Here is an 18,134-nt window from a genome sequence, read left to right as displayed (position 1 = left end):
CAACTACCTCTAAAGGCGCTTCCTTTCCTTACTCAGAAGTTGCCCTACTTCTCGTCTCGCTCACAACAGCTGACGGTCAAGGGCACGGCGGGCCCGTTCCGCAAGCTTCCGGTTCTTTTCTTCGAGGGTGGGTTCGGGGAGGGGCGTGCGCTTCTTGGGCGCAGTGGCAGCCTCGCCGCCCTCCTCGTTCTCGTTGTTGTTGCCAGGGCCCTGAGCGGGACCCTGCGAGGCGCCAGCAGCCTGCTCAATGTCGTTGCCCTCTTGTCCAACCAAAGCAGCGGAGGATTGGCTGGGGCGTGCCAAGTTGGTGGATGGTAGGGGTTGGGCGGGGTTGGGCTCAGATGCAGCGCCGGCGCCGCGAGATCTTCTCTTCTGCCGCTTGCTGACGTGAGCAGAGGAGGCAGGGGCAGGAAGGGCAGGAAGGGCAGGTGCAGACGGTACGTTCTCGCCATCGTCTTTGACCTCTTCCTCGTCGTCAGGGCTGGCTCGCTTAGAGGCGTAGCGAGAGGCTCGGGTTGCACGGACAGGGACCGGGGGAGCGAGGTGTGCGGTGCTGGTGGAGGGAACATTGTCCTCTTCGCCAGCCTGCTCCTCCTCCTCCTCCTCGGCCTCCTCCTCCTCCTCGGCCTCCTCCTCCTCCTCGGCCTCCTCCTCGTGAGCTTTCTTAGGGCCTCGATCCCGGCGCCTGATGACCGGCTTAGCGGGGGTAACGCCTGCTGTGGCCTCCTTGAATCGCTTCTTCATCGCGCCGAATCTTTGCCTAAGAACATGGTAAAATTATTCATTAGCCCGCCGCGTCTGGTAGTTGTGACAAGTTGTTTCAAAAGCGTGTATGATCATTATCTTCAGAGTATGTTGGAGGCAGTGGAAAGAGACGATGAAAGTAGGTGACTCATGAATCAATGACAAGACTTACTTGGAGGTGGCCAGGCTCAGGCCTCTTTCCTCTGAAATCTCTTTCCACTTCTCGACCTTGAACTCGGGAAGGTTCTTCTCCATGATGGTCATCAGGAGCCAGAAGTCCTCTTCCGTTGGCTCCCACTTGTCCGCCTTCCCGGGCTTGTTGGGCGTACCAGACATCTTGGTGGTTGTTACTGGTGAACTTCCTTTGGTCTAATGTATGAACAATAGGAAGAGGTGGAAAGGTGTCTGATGTATGTGATGGATGAAGGGCTGAAGGGATTTTCGATGAAGAACCAAAGTTGTGGGTGGTGTCACAATTTCCTTTTTCCAAGTGTTACTTGGATACTCAGAAAAGGTTGGATGTTTGAGGTCGAGTTGGTCCTTCAGTTGAGTGAGGAAAAGGTCGTTTATGTAGGCATGGTAGGTGGTACTGGGTGCTCGGGATCAGCCAGGGAGTCCATAAGCTGAATTGAATTTCGATTTCAGTGCAGTAGGATTTTATTTTGAGAAATGTACCGACACTACACCTTGCGTACACAAGTGCTTTACTTTGAGTTATTTCGACTGTGTCCCAGTCTTATAGAGCCGTGGCGTTATAGGCAGTTAGGCTCTTTACTCTCTTTATAGATCGAGCTTATTTAAATATATTTAGGGGCATTGGGCTACTAGAGTCCCTTAAGATTATTATTTCTAACATGACCTATACAGGTATGTATATAAAGAATTATATCCTCTAGATACGGAGAAAGCAGCCTAGTGATCGACATGGCGAACCGTGAGATAAATGTGAAGAGCGGATAGGCATAAGACGGAGACAGTCACCAAAACAGTTGTCATAGGCTGATCGCTGACTTTCCAAGGCTGATTCGCCTTCCCAAAAATGAGTCCTTCGGGGCAAGATCAGTTAGATCACCAACCCATTTTCGTCTTATCAATCTTATCATATCTGTCATCCGGAAGCTGATCCCATCCAAAGCCTGGACCTGGATTTTTTCACCCACAAAACGATTACCAAAATAAGCAATAACACGCCGTAGGACGGGCTTCTATTACATTTCCATCGCTATTAACCATGGCAACCCCTGAACGCATGACTTTGAGCCATAGCAAATAGGATTTACAACGTCAATAGCATCTACCTCAGCCTCTGCAGAAACTCAGAGGTCATGTATGGAAAGGAACTTAAATGAGTCAAGTGGTTCAGAAATCACTTCCCTGATCACCGGTATGACAACAGATCCAGATGGATGAGCACGACTGTTGGATTTTGGCTGTAGAGAGGCCGCTGGCTGACACATTACACTTGGAGCAGATCTCATACTCAGCAAAAGCCTAGATGGACTCATGTACCACTGTAATCATGCTGTCACGACTTCCTCGTCCCAATCACTCTGCTGTCCTATAAGCTGCTGTGTCCGAATGGAATGAGAGGCACAGGAGTACCGAATCTGTCCTGTGCAATTATTGCTTATCAATAAGCTGATCTCCCACAAATGAGCATGGCAGGTAAAGAGCTGTCCAAAATTGAGGAGAACTCTGCAACTCAGCTTACTCTGAGCCATTATGCTGGCAATCGTGCATGTCTCGAGGCAATTAGTACTGGTAAGAACAAGCCGCCCTTCGGCATCGTATTATGTCTCAATTCCGAAGATCAAATATACACATGAAACGCCAAAGAACCTCTGCGACTGCTGAGTTTCCGTGTTGAGTGTGAGGAACCCGCATCATTGATTCTGGAGACAGTTAGCAATAAGGCTTATTGGCAGGGCTGAGAGAGAGAAGCACTCCTACTACTCATCCGTCACCCCAGCCAACAACCTGGCCTTGCAGCAGATGGAGTAGACCGGCTGCAGAATTGTGTTTCATGTAAGGTAACCATCGAACTACCGATCCAGGTCACACTACGCAGAACTCAAGTGTATCTTCGGTAAGTTGGTTAGCTGCTTCATATTCAGAACAGTTTCTTCAACATGCTATTGTCGGCTAATGAATGCACGGCACTGAATCATATCACCAAAGCTCGTTAATAGAATGCGCTGCTCGTAGCTGCAGTGGGATCAGGACTCGGCTTGGTTGCATCGCGGACGATAACATTCTATCCCTCCCTCTCCCTCTCTTCCGTCCCTCGTGAGTTCTACACCGCAACCTGGGCGTACAACAACTACGAGCCCCTTGTACTCCTGTATAACACCACCAAGAGAGCGTGTACAAGATTATATTCCAAGGCACTTGCGCCATGTACCCAGTTTATGCTGTTGGTTATCGTGAACCGGCTAGCTTCTGTTCGGTCTCCCGTATGGCTGGAAGGCATATCATGGTCGACGAATATAAATAAAACAGCTCGTAGTGAAACTCTCATGAAAGAAGATCGGAGTGTAAACGTAATTTTAGGTAGCATGTATCAACGTTGACATATCGCAGCATGCTACTGCCTTTGAGTAACTTAAACAACCCCCCAACTGGAGTATCTGATCTTGAAACCCTATTATATGGAAGTGTAGATATTACTATAGCATACGTATAGCAGGGTTCCACTTTTATATGAGATATATATAAGATATCCGAATCGGTTAATACCTACTGCAACTTCACAGATATCTTGTAAAAATCACTTGAGAGGTATTTGAGCGAAGAAACAACTGCTGGCTGTAAGAACTCGACTGAGCTATATCTACTGCCATCATGCTCCTTGGCAGCGCACATAAAGCGACATATGGACACACACTATTACACCGGAGTGTGGTAAGCTGTGAAAACAATCTCTGTTTATGTGAGCGAAACCGGAGACATAAAAAATTTATTTTCATCCTCTATTTGAGGCGATCCATGCTGAAAGAACTGAATTGGGATTCCTAACTAAATAACTAATGCCATGAATCAAGTGTTCCATTTGCAAATGCAAAGCAAATAAAGATACAACCTCTTCATAGCACTGAACTCATAATACAACACCAGAAAGGTTTCCCATGTTGAAGTGCTGGTTACCGGTAGATCGTCTTGGGAAATGCTTGGATATTTCCAGGGGCGTCTTCTTGTTTCCACGTCATGGGGAAACATATGTTGCAATGGTAAAGGTAGTAGGACAATCTGAGGCGAGAAACAGTTAGATATGGTTTCATCACAGCCCTGAAAGAAGCATAAGCGTTACATACATACCAAAAGGCGTACCAGCTCATCATAAGCTCGGCTCGTGTTGCAGAGGCCAGACTCACTGCTCCAGAACTTGCAAAGGAGTCTGGGGCTCACAGGGGTCTCTTCTGTACACAGCCAAGATGTGATCCGGATCGTACGTATCTCTGACTAGTCTGTATGCGTTCTGGGCCTGGTTGAGATAAGACCCAAAGCTGTACTCAACGAACATGATCTGGGTGGTGAAGTTCGTGACGACGAGCCGGTCCAGCTTGAACGTGAAATCCTGTCCGAACTAGGGAAGCATCGCGAACGGGCTGACCTGCTCGGGACGGCCGATGATGAGAATCACGCGCAACTCGTCCTCAAGAGTCTGAAGTCCCACTCTGTGGCAGTTCCAGTGTGCTCGCAGGCTGTGACCCTCAAATCGGATCTGTTGCGACTCGATGGCGTGGTAGAGTCTGGCAGCGCCGTCTCTTGTCCACATCGTGACCTTGGCCGCAGCTCTCGGGTGGCTCCCAGAGGGAGGGTTGATGTGGATGGCTGCGATCTTGCCAACTTGACAAGTCTGCAGCTGGTGGATGAGCTCGCGGACGGTGATGTTCGCGGGAAGACCAGTCAGAAATAGGCAGCAGTTGTCATCTGCGGCAACATGGGTTATCTCGGCTCTCACAGCGCCGCGGTAGCGTGAGGGTGTTGTTCCACGCTGGGGGTGTTCGTCTTGGAGAGTGCGGTAGAAGGCGATTGTAGGGTCGGAGAAATCAGGCGGCGGAAGCGCTGCTCGTTGGGTTGGCCGCATTTGATGCGTCCGTCCAAGGCAGACTTGACCTTGCTGGAATGAGTCCCCGGGGAGGTTGGAAGGCGAATCCTCGTATCGGTCAGACGTGAAATGGATCACTCCTTGGCCTTCCAGAACAGGAGCGAAACCGCGGCTATGTTCTCTCAGATTCGCGTTTTCGTGCGCAAGAGCCTGTTTCACGCATTAGCAATGACAGATCAACCAACAGAGAATCCAGTTCAATCTTTTGGATTCAGAAGAAACAGTGTTTTTTTCGAGGGCCAAATTACATTTACTTCGGGTCTAACAGCAACCTCATAGCTTGGAGTGTCTGTTGTATTGCCTCTATCAGGCTGGCCACCCGTTGGTCTGCCCCATCCGGGCGTTAGATCAGGGCGACCAGGCTGCGGAGGGGAGGCGGGAACACTCCCCTCGCGAAGCTCTTCCAGTAAAGCGCGTTGATCCATGTCGATTACTGCTGCTCGTGAGTCCGGAAGAAATGTAGATGATTCAATAGCTCAGAAATGTGTCAAGATCTTTGTTGCTATTGGGTTGTATGCTTAGAATGCGACACGCAAGGACTGGACTTGGGTGATGAGTGTTGAAATGGGGTTGTGAACGCGCTGAAAAGGTTTCAGAGAAATTCCAAGGGAAGAATTGAGCGATAGGGCCAGCAAAAGAAAGTGAGAAGATGCCCAGAGTGGGATGATGGATGGAAGTTTGAGGGCTGCAAGTCTCATAAAGCAAGTGTTGACAGTACTCTTGGGCTACTTGGTAAGATGACAGGGCAACCAACGTTGCCCACCCCGAAGACTGATTGGCTGCTGTAACAAGATAGTTAGGCAGGTATGCACTGGCTTGATTGAGTTGCACACAAATACCTGCACTGCAGTAATTTTGGAGTTCAGGTTTCGAGGGGGATGAATTGCTTACTGGCTTCAGGATACCACCGCCCAACGACCAGAGTAAGATAAGATAATGGATTGCAGAGCACTATAGATAACGAATAGCACCAAACTCAGGCTTTCATACCCAACCCTGAGACAGACGGCTGACTATACCTTCTCCTTTATAACTTATTTTGAGTCTGCCTTCTCCTAGAGATCATGGACTCCGACGCTGAGTAAGGCAACGTGGGAGAACATTCAATCACTGCTATATGCTTCAGGTCACGTCATTATAAACACCATCTGATGTATGATGCATTCAGAGATAGAATAGAAAGATTGATCCACTGCTCTCAGAATCCCTGGCAGGAAACACTCCCGAGAGAGTCCTGTCTCATTCACGTGAAGTCCTGCAGGGGGTGGGTAGTGACTAGACGATACCTATTGGAAAGAGAGTAATTGCTTCTGTCAAATTCATGAAGTAGACGCGAGGTGACACTATCTTACACTGTTTCCCAGCAGGGTTCAAGATGACAAGATGGTATGCAAATATACTTTTCTTGCTCAAACGGTCTGACTCAAGATCTTCGCAAACTATGGAAGCCTGGCCCAAATTGCCATGTCCAGGTGTTTCCAGCATAAGTGCTTGACCCAGTCATCCATGGCACACTTCCATTGCCTGAAAAGTCGCATGGCAATGCCATAGCAAACGCAGACTGACAGTCCTGGGGTTGCCCGTCATTGGAGTCTCGGCCAAGTAGCTCGGGGTGTCCCCATAAGCCATGAAGGTAGGGTGCTGGTTAGGTAACGGGATTGTGAGGCACACACAATCTAGGCACCGCCTCCCAGCCAACCCCCCCCAGACAATCAGTTGATAAGCTGCAGCCTATAATAAACAGGCTAGGTACATAATGCCTAACAACGCATTCCATTCTCGATAAATGAAGCCACAGGGTTCCCGCCCCTGTCTGGTCAGTGTGCTGCAGTTGGAAGATCCCTAGACTTCCCCAAAGTTAATAGCTAACTTCACCGGGGTGGGGGGATGTGTGTAGTGATTTAATCCCACGGTACCCCTCATCCTCACATGTTTGTGCCGTCAGTAGTTCCTTTGTCGTATTGGACGTCCTAAGGTAGCGTACTCCGAAGGCAGCCCGACCTGGTTCAACATCGGATGATTAGCTGAGTCCTCAAGTTCAAGCCGAGCGGGTGCAGTTAATTCCTACTCCTATTTTTGCTCTTTTTTGCTTTTTTCTTTTATTCCAGATTTTACTGCATGCCAACCAATCTTTGTCCTTTTTGAACCTCTTCAATACATTCTTCTCCCAAGTGCATGAGGCCACTTCAATCAGCCATATGTACAACCATAGAGATGCATCATCACTGTTCTTTTCACCATGCAAATCCTTGCCACCACACATCATTACCTCTGAGTGTATGTAGAAGTGACATGGTAGCCTTGCTTGCATGCTGAATCCTCATAACACCCAGCATGCTCGCCTATTATTTTTCATATCAGGGGCCATGTTTTGTAAAGTTAAGCCAATGATGATGAGGTGATGGCGACCCTGTGTAAAATCTTATCACATTACGTAGCAAATGGCTATAATGCGAGACTTAGTATTAAGAGAGTCACATGATACCCTTATTATGTCTAGAATAGAGCCGCATTTAAATAATAATACTCCTTTATTAAATAACTTAGCACCACTGTATTTAATTAAGTTTAATCTCGTATTATAAATAAAATAATTAAATATAAACATTTTTTATATATAAAATTTATTAATACGTAAAGCGTTTTATAATTATTAATGTTACTTAAAAGTAATTATATTATATATATTAATAAAACTTTATAATAAAATATAAGTATTATTAATAATATATAAGCTAGTTTTACTTATTATATAATATACTTTATAAATAAGCTATATATATAAATGAACTATACACTTTTAATTAACTTTTTTATAATTAACTTTATATTAACTCTTTTTTTTAATAAGTATAAAACTAGAAAATAAAGAAAAAGGTTTAGTTTAACGCTTTAAACTTTTTAAAATAATTCGAAATTAAGTATACGAAAAGTTATAATAATATATTATATTTTAAAGTCGACGTTATATAGCCGACGACGCGGAATTTAATCACGATCTAAAATCTTTATAAACTTTTAAAAGCTTTTTAATTTTAAAAAGGAATTAATTATTCGATATATTATTAATTTAAATACGCGATCGTTTTTTCCTCGACTAAATAATATAAAAGATATAGCGAATTAATTATTTAATTTACGTAACGCGAGACGCCTCGGCGTTAATTAAGCCTCTAACTTTATACGATAATAACTAGACCTCCGGATACGTTTTAATCGAAAAATCGATTATTAAAAAATCTTTTATAAAGATCTTAACGCGTATCGCGCGTAGTTTATTCTCGTACGAAATATAATTAATAAATATAAGATATAAAAAGAGGATATATATAATTTTAACGAAACCGGGTTTTTTATAAGTTAAATCTCGTTTAAAATAATCGTAATTACCTTTAATTAATACGAAAAGCTTAAGGTAATATAATAAAGGAACCGGGAATAAGTTATAATTATTTAAAACGTTAAATTAAACGGTTACGCCATCCCTCTATATATTATTTTTACCGAGAAAACGTACCTTTTTTTCTTAGTATAAAAATAGCTTATTATTAAAAGACTAGATGATTATAATTATTAAAAATAACTAAATTACGAATAAAAAAAGCGAGGATTAGATTTAATCTTTTAATTAATATATTAAGTTTTATACGAAGGGTCGTTATCGCCTCTTAGTTTTAAACGGCTATAAAAGCTATTAATCGATAGTTTTTAAGCTCTATTATAAAAAAAACTCGATTATTATATTTTATATACCTTCTTATTCGTCGTATAAGCTCTAACCTCTTAATATTAATTATTTTTATATATTAAAAAAGGCGTACGAGAAAGAAATTAAATATTTTATACGGGCGCATATTATTTATATCTTAAAAAAGGACTTCTTACTAGTGTTTTTAAAAGCGTTCTAAGCGATTTTCACCGTTTTAAATATATAAGAAAGCTTTCGAAAAATAGGACTCGTTCCGTATAATCCGGAATATATTATTTCATAATTAAATATAATATAACGAACGTTATCCACGTTTTAAAAGAAACTTAGTAAGATGTATTAAGGTTTATATTAGTAATACGAGAGAGTATTTAAACGTGCGATAAAAGCCCGCTTTTATCGATATTATAAGCAATAGCTTATAAGAACGAAGGTAATTAAAGTACGTAGATTTAAAAGTATTTATAATAAAATTATTAAAGTTATTTATTTTATTAATAAATTAAATTAATATTTAAATTAATTATTAAAATAAAAAATATTTATATAAAATATATAAGGAATATTTCCCGTTATATATTTAATTCCTTTTTTATTAATTTTTTAGATTACTTATAGGCTTATAATGATCTCGTTATTAGCTTACAGTGATCTATCCCTTGTATTACGGTGATCTAACCTTAGTTAGCTTATTTTAAATATCGTGCCTTTTATTGCTCCGGGGTTCGTTACGTGACTTATTATTCCTTATTATTATATCTATTTTTATTTTTTTTATTATTACGTAGGCTAGGGCTGTTTATTTTATTATACGTTATTAAAGTGTGGCTACGTATATGTTAATATAGCCGGTAGTATAATTACTAATTGTAGTATTGTAGCCGGACCGGGTTATCGTATCCCGTGCCGGTAAGTAGGGTCTTTTAGCCGTATGGTTAAGTCGGGTTGTAATATTATTTTCTTTTTTTTAATTATTTTATTTTTAAAGTATTAATTTTATAAGTACCTTAATTATTCGTAACGTTAAGCTATAGTAGGTTTTTTTCGTTATTACTTTTTATTATAATATATATTTATTATAAATAGTCGTATTAAAAAATCTCGGTTAAAAAAAATTATTCCGCGTTTAGCTCTTATTATTAACGTAAAATTTACGGGTAATTTAATTAATATATTTTATATTTATTATTTTTATTAAAACCTAGCTTATTATATAAACGAGAAGTCGTTTCGTTACTCGGAGTGTATTCGGGTTAGTTATTTTTATAATAGTATTTTTATTATATCGGCTTTAATAAAGCTAGCCGCTTAATAGAAAAAACTAGAAGCGGAAAAATTAGACGTAAAGGAGGCCTTATTTTTATTATAAACGTAGTTGTTTACCGCTTTAGGTTATTTAGCTCGTTTTTATTATATAAAAAAGGTCGTGGTGGAAAAGCGTTTAGAAACGTTCCGTCGGGGGGGTTAGGAGCTAGATAAAGAGGATGGTATTTTTTTCGATTATTAATTAAGAGAATTTTGTTTTAAATAATTTACGTTCTTTAGGTATCTCCGGGGACGTTAACTAGTCGTCTTTTAGTCTAGTAAATTTCTTAAAGCTTAGCCCGTGAATTTTTATAAGGGGAGCTTTTTTTTAAACTTCTAGAGTTCCTCCGCGGCGTTCGCTAAGTATTTTTTAGGTTTTTAGGTATTGTTTTTTAATAGGTAGCCTTTTTATTAGACGAAGTATTGAAAGCTCCGTCCTTTTTTTCTTTTGTCGATAATTTCGTCGATTTCGTACTCGTGCTAATCTATTTCGATTTCTAGCCGTGTATCGATTAAGGTTCTTTCGGCCGCTAGTTTAAGTAATAAGATATAAAATATAAAGTGTATCCGTATTGTTTTAAATAATAATAATTAATAATTAGTTTTTAAAATAACTTTTATAATTTTAAATAATCCGATCTTTTTAAAGTCTAGTTTATTACTAAATCGCTTTATTTTAATATTTCGTTATAAGAAATAAACCTTTTTTCCTTTTTTAAAGGTTAATTCTTTTAATTTTATTTAATTGGCGTATTTTTTTATTCGTTATTAAAGGAAGGTAAGGTTTTATTATAGTGTAATTTAGAGTTCTTTTAGTTTTTCGACTTGTATAGTTACGATTAGTGCTAGCTTTCCTTTTAGGGGTTTTTTAATAATTTCTAAATTATACCCGTAATTTATTCGAAATACTAATATACGTATAATTTTATTATTTATATTATTATAAATCAATTAAGTTATAAGTAATAATTATACTTAATTATTTTATTTATAATTAATATAATAGTATAAGTATTATTTTAATATTTAGTTTATTCTTTTTATTTATTTATTTATTTGAGGGTGATAAGCTATGGATAATTTATATTTAATATCGAGTTATGCTATAAATAATTTCTAGAATTTTATTATAAATAATTTATCCCCGTTGGAAATAATCGTTTTTAATAGGAGTAGTTTAATTATAAAATCGAGCGCGATCGTTTTTTACGCCCTATTTAGCGGTAGAATTAATTATAACTCTCTATACGGTTAATATTTTATAAACTTAACTTTATTATATAAATCGTACTTATTAATAACCTTAGTTATAGTTAGTTTAAGGTTTTCGTAATTAAATTATTTAGTAATTCGCTTTTAGGTTTTAAATACTCCTTAATACCCGTATATAGGGTGCTTATAGAATTCTTTAATAAAGTCTTTACGATACCGCTTAGGGATATGGATCTTATTTCGATAGAAGGTGAGGCTATCGCGGTTTTCGAAACGATCCCCGAGGTAATTAATAGAATCGGGGCCTTGACTAAATTGCCGGAACTTAGTAACCTATTCGTCGCTATATTAGACGTGGCTCGTAACGTTTAGTTATTTTAATAGCGTAAGGTTACTATTTTAATTATATATAAAGATAGTTCGTATTTTAGGCGGGACCTCCTCTTAATGGTTTGGTCGTCGGCTTAATGCGTCGGCGCGACCGTTCTCGCTACTTTTCCGGTAGATAATAATAAGGTTAAATTCCGAAAGGAATTTAAATTATTATACTTATTATTTATTTAATTCTTTAATAATAATAAACGTTACAAGGATTTTATAATTAATATAAGTTTTAATTAATTTTATTATTTTATTAAAATAATATCTCTATTTTTCGCAGGTTTTAATAATAGTTATTAATTTTTTATTATAGATTTAATAATTAAACTCTAGTTTATTAATTTTTTTCGAAAAGAATACGATAAGGTACGACTTTTTATTATTATCCCGTTAATTTAGTTATCCTCCGATCGCATAATTCGATATATCGGTTTCGATTTTAAAAGGTTTTAAAAAGTCCGCTACGCGGAGTATTAATTTATTAAGGATTCGCTCTTTATTATTATAAAAGGCTTAGTTTTTTTTTCTTTATTTATTAAAATAGCTTATTTTTTTTATTAAGTTTATTAGAAGTATTATTAACTTATTAAATTTAGGGATAAATATCTAGTAATAATTAACTAGTTTTAAGAAGGATTTAATTTTTATAGCGCTTATAGGCGTAGGTTATTTTTTAATTATTAAGACTTTAAAAGGTTTTATTTAGATTTTTTAAGGGATATTATATATTTTATAAATGTAACGAATTATTAATAAAACTCGCTTTTTTCTAAATTAATTAATAGGTTAATATTTTATCACTTCCGGAGTATTAGTTTTATATATTTTCGGTATTATTTATTATTTTTAGAATAAATAAGGATATTATTAACATATATTATAACGAACTTATTAAAATATTCTCGTAAGATATAATTAACTATAGATTAAAAGCTAGCTGGTACGTTAATTAAATTAAATAATATGGTTTAGTATTCGAAATATTTATATTTAGTTTAAAACGCGGTTTTTTATTCCTTTCCTTTTTTAATCCGGATTAAGTTATATACGTTAGGGAGGTCGAGTATTATAAAGATTTTAACGTTTAATAATTTATTTTATAAGCTATTAATTAAAAGTAAGGGGTATCGGTTTTTAATAATAATTTCGTTAAGTTTTTAATAATCGATATATATATATTATTTAGGTTTCCCGTCCTTGCTCTTTTTCGGGATAAAGAGGATAGGGAAGCTTGTTAGCGACGTGGATAGTTATATAACTCCTTTTTCGAAATTTTCTGTAATGTACTCTTTTAAAGCTTGTTCGTGCTTTTAGTTAAGTTTATATATAGGTATAAATAGGGTTTTTTTCCTATTTTTAAAAGGTCTTTTATGATTTTACTGTGTATAAAACAGTAAGCCTGTTTTTAATTTTTTATTAAAGAGAGCTTCGAATTACCGGTACTTTTTTAATATAATCGTTATAACGTCCGGCTTAGGTTCCCTAATAATAATATATATTTTAAAGACTTTAAATTTATTAGGAGGTTACTTTTTAAACCGCTATTTATTAATTAAACTTTTTTTAATATATTTTATTAAAATTAGCCTATTTTTTAATTAATTTTAAAATTATTTACTTATAATTAAGGTATTTTTAAAATTATATCGTATTTTATAATATTTGTAATATTATATATAATTCGTTTATAACGTTTTTTAATATTAATTAAAAGGTTTATAACTTTTTTTTATACTTTTTTATTATTATAAGTTATAAATCTTTTATTAACAGTTTTAAGTTAGTATAGGGCGTTTTTCTCTTATTATTCGAATTTAAGGCGGTTAATAATTCGTAATAAAATATAGTTTCTTTATATTCCGCTATCGAGTAGCGCTTTAATATGAATTTTTTTTACGCTTATTATTAATATAATATGCTTATAAATAGCTCGATTATCCGTTATTTAATATAAGGACCTGTCTTAGTCCGCTTATTATCGTTTTTTTATAATAAGCGGCGTTTATTTCCCGAACGCTGCTCTTATAGGTAATTAATATTCTTTTACGATCAATCCTCGTATCGTTACTATTATTTCTTTTATTCTTTATAAGGCGCTTTTTAATATACCGGTAAGGGTGTTTCTATACTCCTCCCTATATAAAATACTATTTTTAATACTTAAGATTCAGGTTTTTCGGGTAGTTTAAAAGTTTATTAAGTTCGTAATAATTTATAAACGTTTTATAAGTTTTTTAATATATTAAGGGTTTTTTTTTATTAAATATATATTTATATATTTTAAAACCGTTAAGCGCTTTCTTTTAAATATTTATAAGCTCGCGATTTTTCTTAAGCGTATTTAAGGTATCGATTTTCGAAATACTCCTTTTAATCTCGTCCTCCTAAGTAATATTATCGTAATTATTATAAGTTTTTTTATATTAATAAGTATATATGCCGTTCGTTAAGGATTAACGTTCGGATTTTTTCGATAATATAGTTAAGGTATAATTATATAATAGGTCGTTTACCGATCTTTCGGGGAAACTATTCGTATTCGAGTTTCTCCGCGAGGTGTTTTATATAGGTATCGTATACGTATAAGATTTATAAGAATATAAAATGTTTTTCGTACATAAGGGAGATTCGAGTATCGTTTTTTATTATATAGTTGCTATAAATTCCTTAATTAAACCCAGCCGTGATGAGTATTTAGCGTAAATGTTTTAAATCGAAATAAGGAATATTAGGGATAGCTAATTATTTATTAGTCTTTAGGTCTCTAAACTTTACGATCTTATTTACTAGCTCCTTTATCGGCATACTAATCAGACGTTCATAGTCTGGTGGTTACGTTAGTTAATTTATAGTGTCGTCCGTAGGGTCGCTATCGTTGTTATATAAGAGGGGTTGCTCCCTCCGTATTATCGCAACGCTCCGGTTATGGTTTCTTTTACCCCTAGGGGCTTTTAAAAACTATTTAATACTTTTTTTATTTATTAAGTGTAAAGCGTACCTATTATTATAGTAAACTATTTAAAATAAGTCGCCGTGTTTAATAATAACGTTACTATTTTTAATAACTATTATAAAAGTATTTTCTACCTTAATAATATTAACGTGTCGTTCGTTTAATATTTATCGGAAGTTTTTTTTTAATACTCGATATTTTTAAGCGTAATATCTTTATTTTTAATAATTATAATAAGTAACGCGTTATTTTTTATTTAAGTTATTATATTTAATAGCGTCAAGATTTATAAGTTTATTATAATAATTATACGTTATAATATTCCTAGGCGGTATATTATTATATTAATATAGTTGTCCGGTATTAGTTTAAATCCAATTAATTTATTATAGTAGTCCGCCTTGTTTCTCGCGGCGTTGTTTATATATAAGAGTATTGATTTTAATAATAAATTCTATATATAAAAGGAAATTATTAAGTGTATATAGCCGGCTAAGTTCGTTTTTAACGTTTTTTTTTTAATTCTTAATAATATATTATAATTTTAATAGCCTCGGTATAGTTTAATCGAGTTATGATACGTTAGAATTCGGCTGTGTAGGAGGTGGTTAATTCTTTTTATTTAAGGGTTTCGAGTTCCCTCTCCGCCTGTTATTTTTTATCGGGGTTTTAAAAAAGTGATTTAAAAACCTGCTCGAAATTATCGTAATTTTCGAAAATTCGTTATACCTTTATGCGGTATAGTTTAACTTATTAATTATTTTTTATAAGTTTATTTAAATAGGGTTCGAATTAAGCGAGTATTTTATTTTTAAGAAATAAAGTAACGTGGACGACTCGTTAAGTAGCGTTTTAGAACGTCCTTTTATAAAATCGTTAATAAGCCTTAATTTAAATAAGGAAGTTTTAAAAGTTTTTATTTATCCCGTTAAATAATATTAAAGTATTAATTTTTATACCCTTTTTAAGTGTAATAGGGGTTTAAATAATATTAATAGTTATATAAAAGAGATATACTTTTTCGCGTAGCTTATTAATATTATAAAGTGTTTATTCTAGGGTATCCTTAATTCGGAGCTCGTTATGCTTTTTTTCGAGCCGTACGTAATAGTATTAATAATTAGCGCTTTCCTGTTCGAGCTCTTTAATTCGTTTAGCTAGCGCTTATCGGGTAGGCTCGTTATTATTATCGTCGCTATCGACCTTTATAGCAGGGTTTCGCTAAGAGGTGCTAGGAGTAGCGATAAGGACCTTTCCTTATTAAACGATATTATTAAAGCCAGGTATAGATATAATTCTTATAGTATTATTATTCGAAAGTTTAAATAATAATTCGTAAAAATAAAAATAATTAAAATATAATAAACGCTATTTAAGTTTTAAAAGAAACTTAGTAAGACGTATTAAAGTTTATATTAATAATATAAAAAAGTATTTAAACGTGCGATAAAAGTCCGTTTTTATTAATATTATAAGTAATAGTTTATAAAAACGAAGGTAATTAGAATATATAGATTTAAAAATATTTATAATAAAGTTATTAAAGTTATTTATTTTATTAATAAATTCAATTAATATTTAAATTAATTATTAAAATAAAAAGTATTTATATAAAATATATAAAAAATATTTTTTATTATATATTTAATTCCTTTTTTATTAATCCTTTAAATTACTTATAAGCTTATAATAATTTCGTTACTAGCTTATAGTAATCTATCCTTTAGATTACGGTGATCTAACCTTAGTTAGCTCACTTTAAGCGTCGTGCTTTTTATCGCTCCGGGGTCCGTTACGTGACTTATTATTCTTTATTATTATATTTATTTTTATTCGTTTTTATCGTTACGCGGGCTAGGGCCGCTTATTTTATCACACGCTATTAAAGTATGGCTACGTGTATATTAATATAGCCGGTGGTGCGATTACTAGTTATAGTATCGTAGCCGGACCGGGTTATCGTATCCCCGTGCCGGTAAATGGGGTCTTTTAGCCGCATGATTAGGTCGAGTTATAACATATAAAGCTATATATTTTAATACCTCCGGGGACGTTTTTTGACCTACTTATTCTTTAAAAGTTAAAAACTTTAAATAACTCGATTAAGGCTTAATCTTAAACCGAATATATTCGAAACCGTATCGTATAATATTAAAATAAATTTTTAATATTTATTTTAATAAGTTTTAATTAGTTTTAATTAGTTTTAATTAAATTATAAAAGTTATAATATATATTATATACCGAATTACTCTTTTAAAAAGTAAAAACGCGACACTTTAAATAATAAATAAAATACTTAACCGGCGCCGCCGTATAAAAACAAACGGCTATAAAATAGAGAATTATTTTATATATAAGCTAAAAAAGACTTATAGTTTTAAAAAAACGTTAATAAATAATTATAAAATAAATCGCGTCGAAAAAGTAATTATATAAAGATATTTAAAACACGCTTATAACGCTATAAAATCTGCGGAAAGCTCGGGTATAATACGCGTACTTATTAAAATAATATAGAAATATTTAAAAATAAAGATTCCGATTAATTTTAATATATTAAATACGTTATGATAAAATTAACTTATATTTTATCGAAAAGGGTGTAAAAAAATAAAATATTCGCTTATATAGGATATTCGCTTATAGGATACATTAATTAATATTTTTTTAACCGTTTTTATAATATTAATAAAATAAGTATTAATTAAAGCGTTAATAATAACTATTAAGTAATTATTAAAGCTAATAGCTATTTAACTTTTAAAAAAAAAAGTCGAAAAAAGGGAATAAATTATTACCCTAAAGTATATAAGCTATAATAGGGTAGCCCTCCCGCCGTTAATTATTTTTAAAATAACTAGCGGTTTAAAGCATCGCTTAAAAGATAAACTAATAATCTTATAGTATTAAATTAAATTTAAGATGTTTTTATTCGTTATATTCGATTTTATTATAATAATAAATAAGTTATTTTAATTTATAACGACTATAATTTATATTTAAACGAAGATTTTTTATAAATTTATTTTATTAATAAAATATAGCTTGTTTTTTATAAGCTATATTATATAAGTTTTAAATATAAAAGTTTTTAAGTTATTAAAAAAAAGGTTAAAAATCTTTTTAAAAGTATATCTAAACGTAATCTTTAAACTTAAGCTTATTAAATTAAATATATTAAAAATATACCGCTAGGCTAAAATTAATATTTTAACTCCTTTAACGATTTAAAATATTTAAAAGATAACTAATATTTATTCACGAGATCGATCGAAACCTTTATTATCGAAATATATTATTTTAAAGGATAAAGGTGTCGTTTAACTATATCTAGAGCTACCCTTAATAATTAATAAAGAATCGTCGCTCGATTTCGTCGCTAAATTATCCTTAACACTTATCGAAACACCTTTTAATAGTTAGGTATTAAGAAATAATAATTAAAATCTAGCCGCTATAAACCTTACTTTTAATTTCTCTTTTTAAAAACTCTTTATTATAAAACTAATAAAGCCTTTAATAAATAAATTAATAAAATTACGAGCTTTAAAGCTTAAATTAATTATCTTTAAATTAAAATTAATAAAAAAACCATTAAAATATATTAAAAAGTAAGAATTATACCGGGATAGCGATTTATTCGTATAGCTGATATACGACGAGCTAAGCGGAGGCTAAGGGGTAGGGTCGTATTTAAAAACGAATCCACCGACGTTAAG

General features: G+C 34.2%; 2 protein-coding genes across 2 annotated transcripts; both read right to left on the bottom strand.

Moving 5' to 3' along the window:
- Positions 1 to 60: 60 nt before the first annotated feature.
- On the bottom strand, positions 61 to 1,080 carry PG994_008316 (uncharacterized protein; the record flags this gene model as incomplete). Its single annotated transcript, XM_066859725.1, has 2 exons — positions 61 to 760; positions 917 to 1,080. The coding sequence occupies 2 exons, from the start codon at positions 1,078 to 1,080 to the stop codon at positions 61 to 63; spliced, it is 864 nt and encodes a 287-aa protein (XP_066715212.1).
- A 3,031-nt stretch (positions 1,081 to 4,111) lies between these two features.
- PG994_008315 (uncharacterized protein) lies at positions 4,112 to 5,277 on the bottom strand (the record flags this gene model as incomplete). The annotated part of the gene is made up of 3 exons (XM_066859724.1): positions 4,112 to 4,303; positions 4,355 to 5,002; positions 5,107 to 5,277. The coding sequence occupies 3 exons, from the start codon at positions 5,275 to 5,277 to the stop codon at positions 4,112 to 4,114; spliced, it is 1,011 nt and encodes a 336-aa protein (XP_066715211.1).
- Between the last annotated feature and the right edge of the window lie 12,857 nt (positions 5,278 to 18,134).

This window comes from Apiospora phragmitis (genome assembly GCF_038363925.1).
Source record: "Apiospora phragmitis strain CBS 135458 chromosome Unknown utg000007l:2111988.0-4706623.0:1.0-2598199.0, whole genome shotgun sequence".
In the NCBI taxonomy this organism is placed as follows: Eukaryota; Fungi; Ascomycota; class Sordariomycetes; order Amphisphaeriales; family Apiosporaceae; genus Apiospora; species Apiospora phragmitis.
Note: the sequence above shows the minus strand (reverse complement) of the source record. Positions and strands in the feature narration are given on the sequence as shown.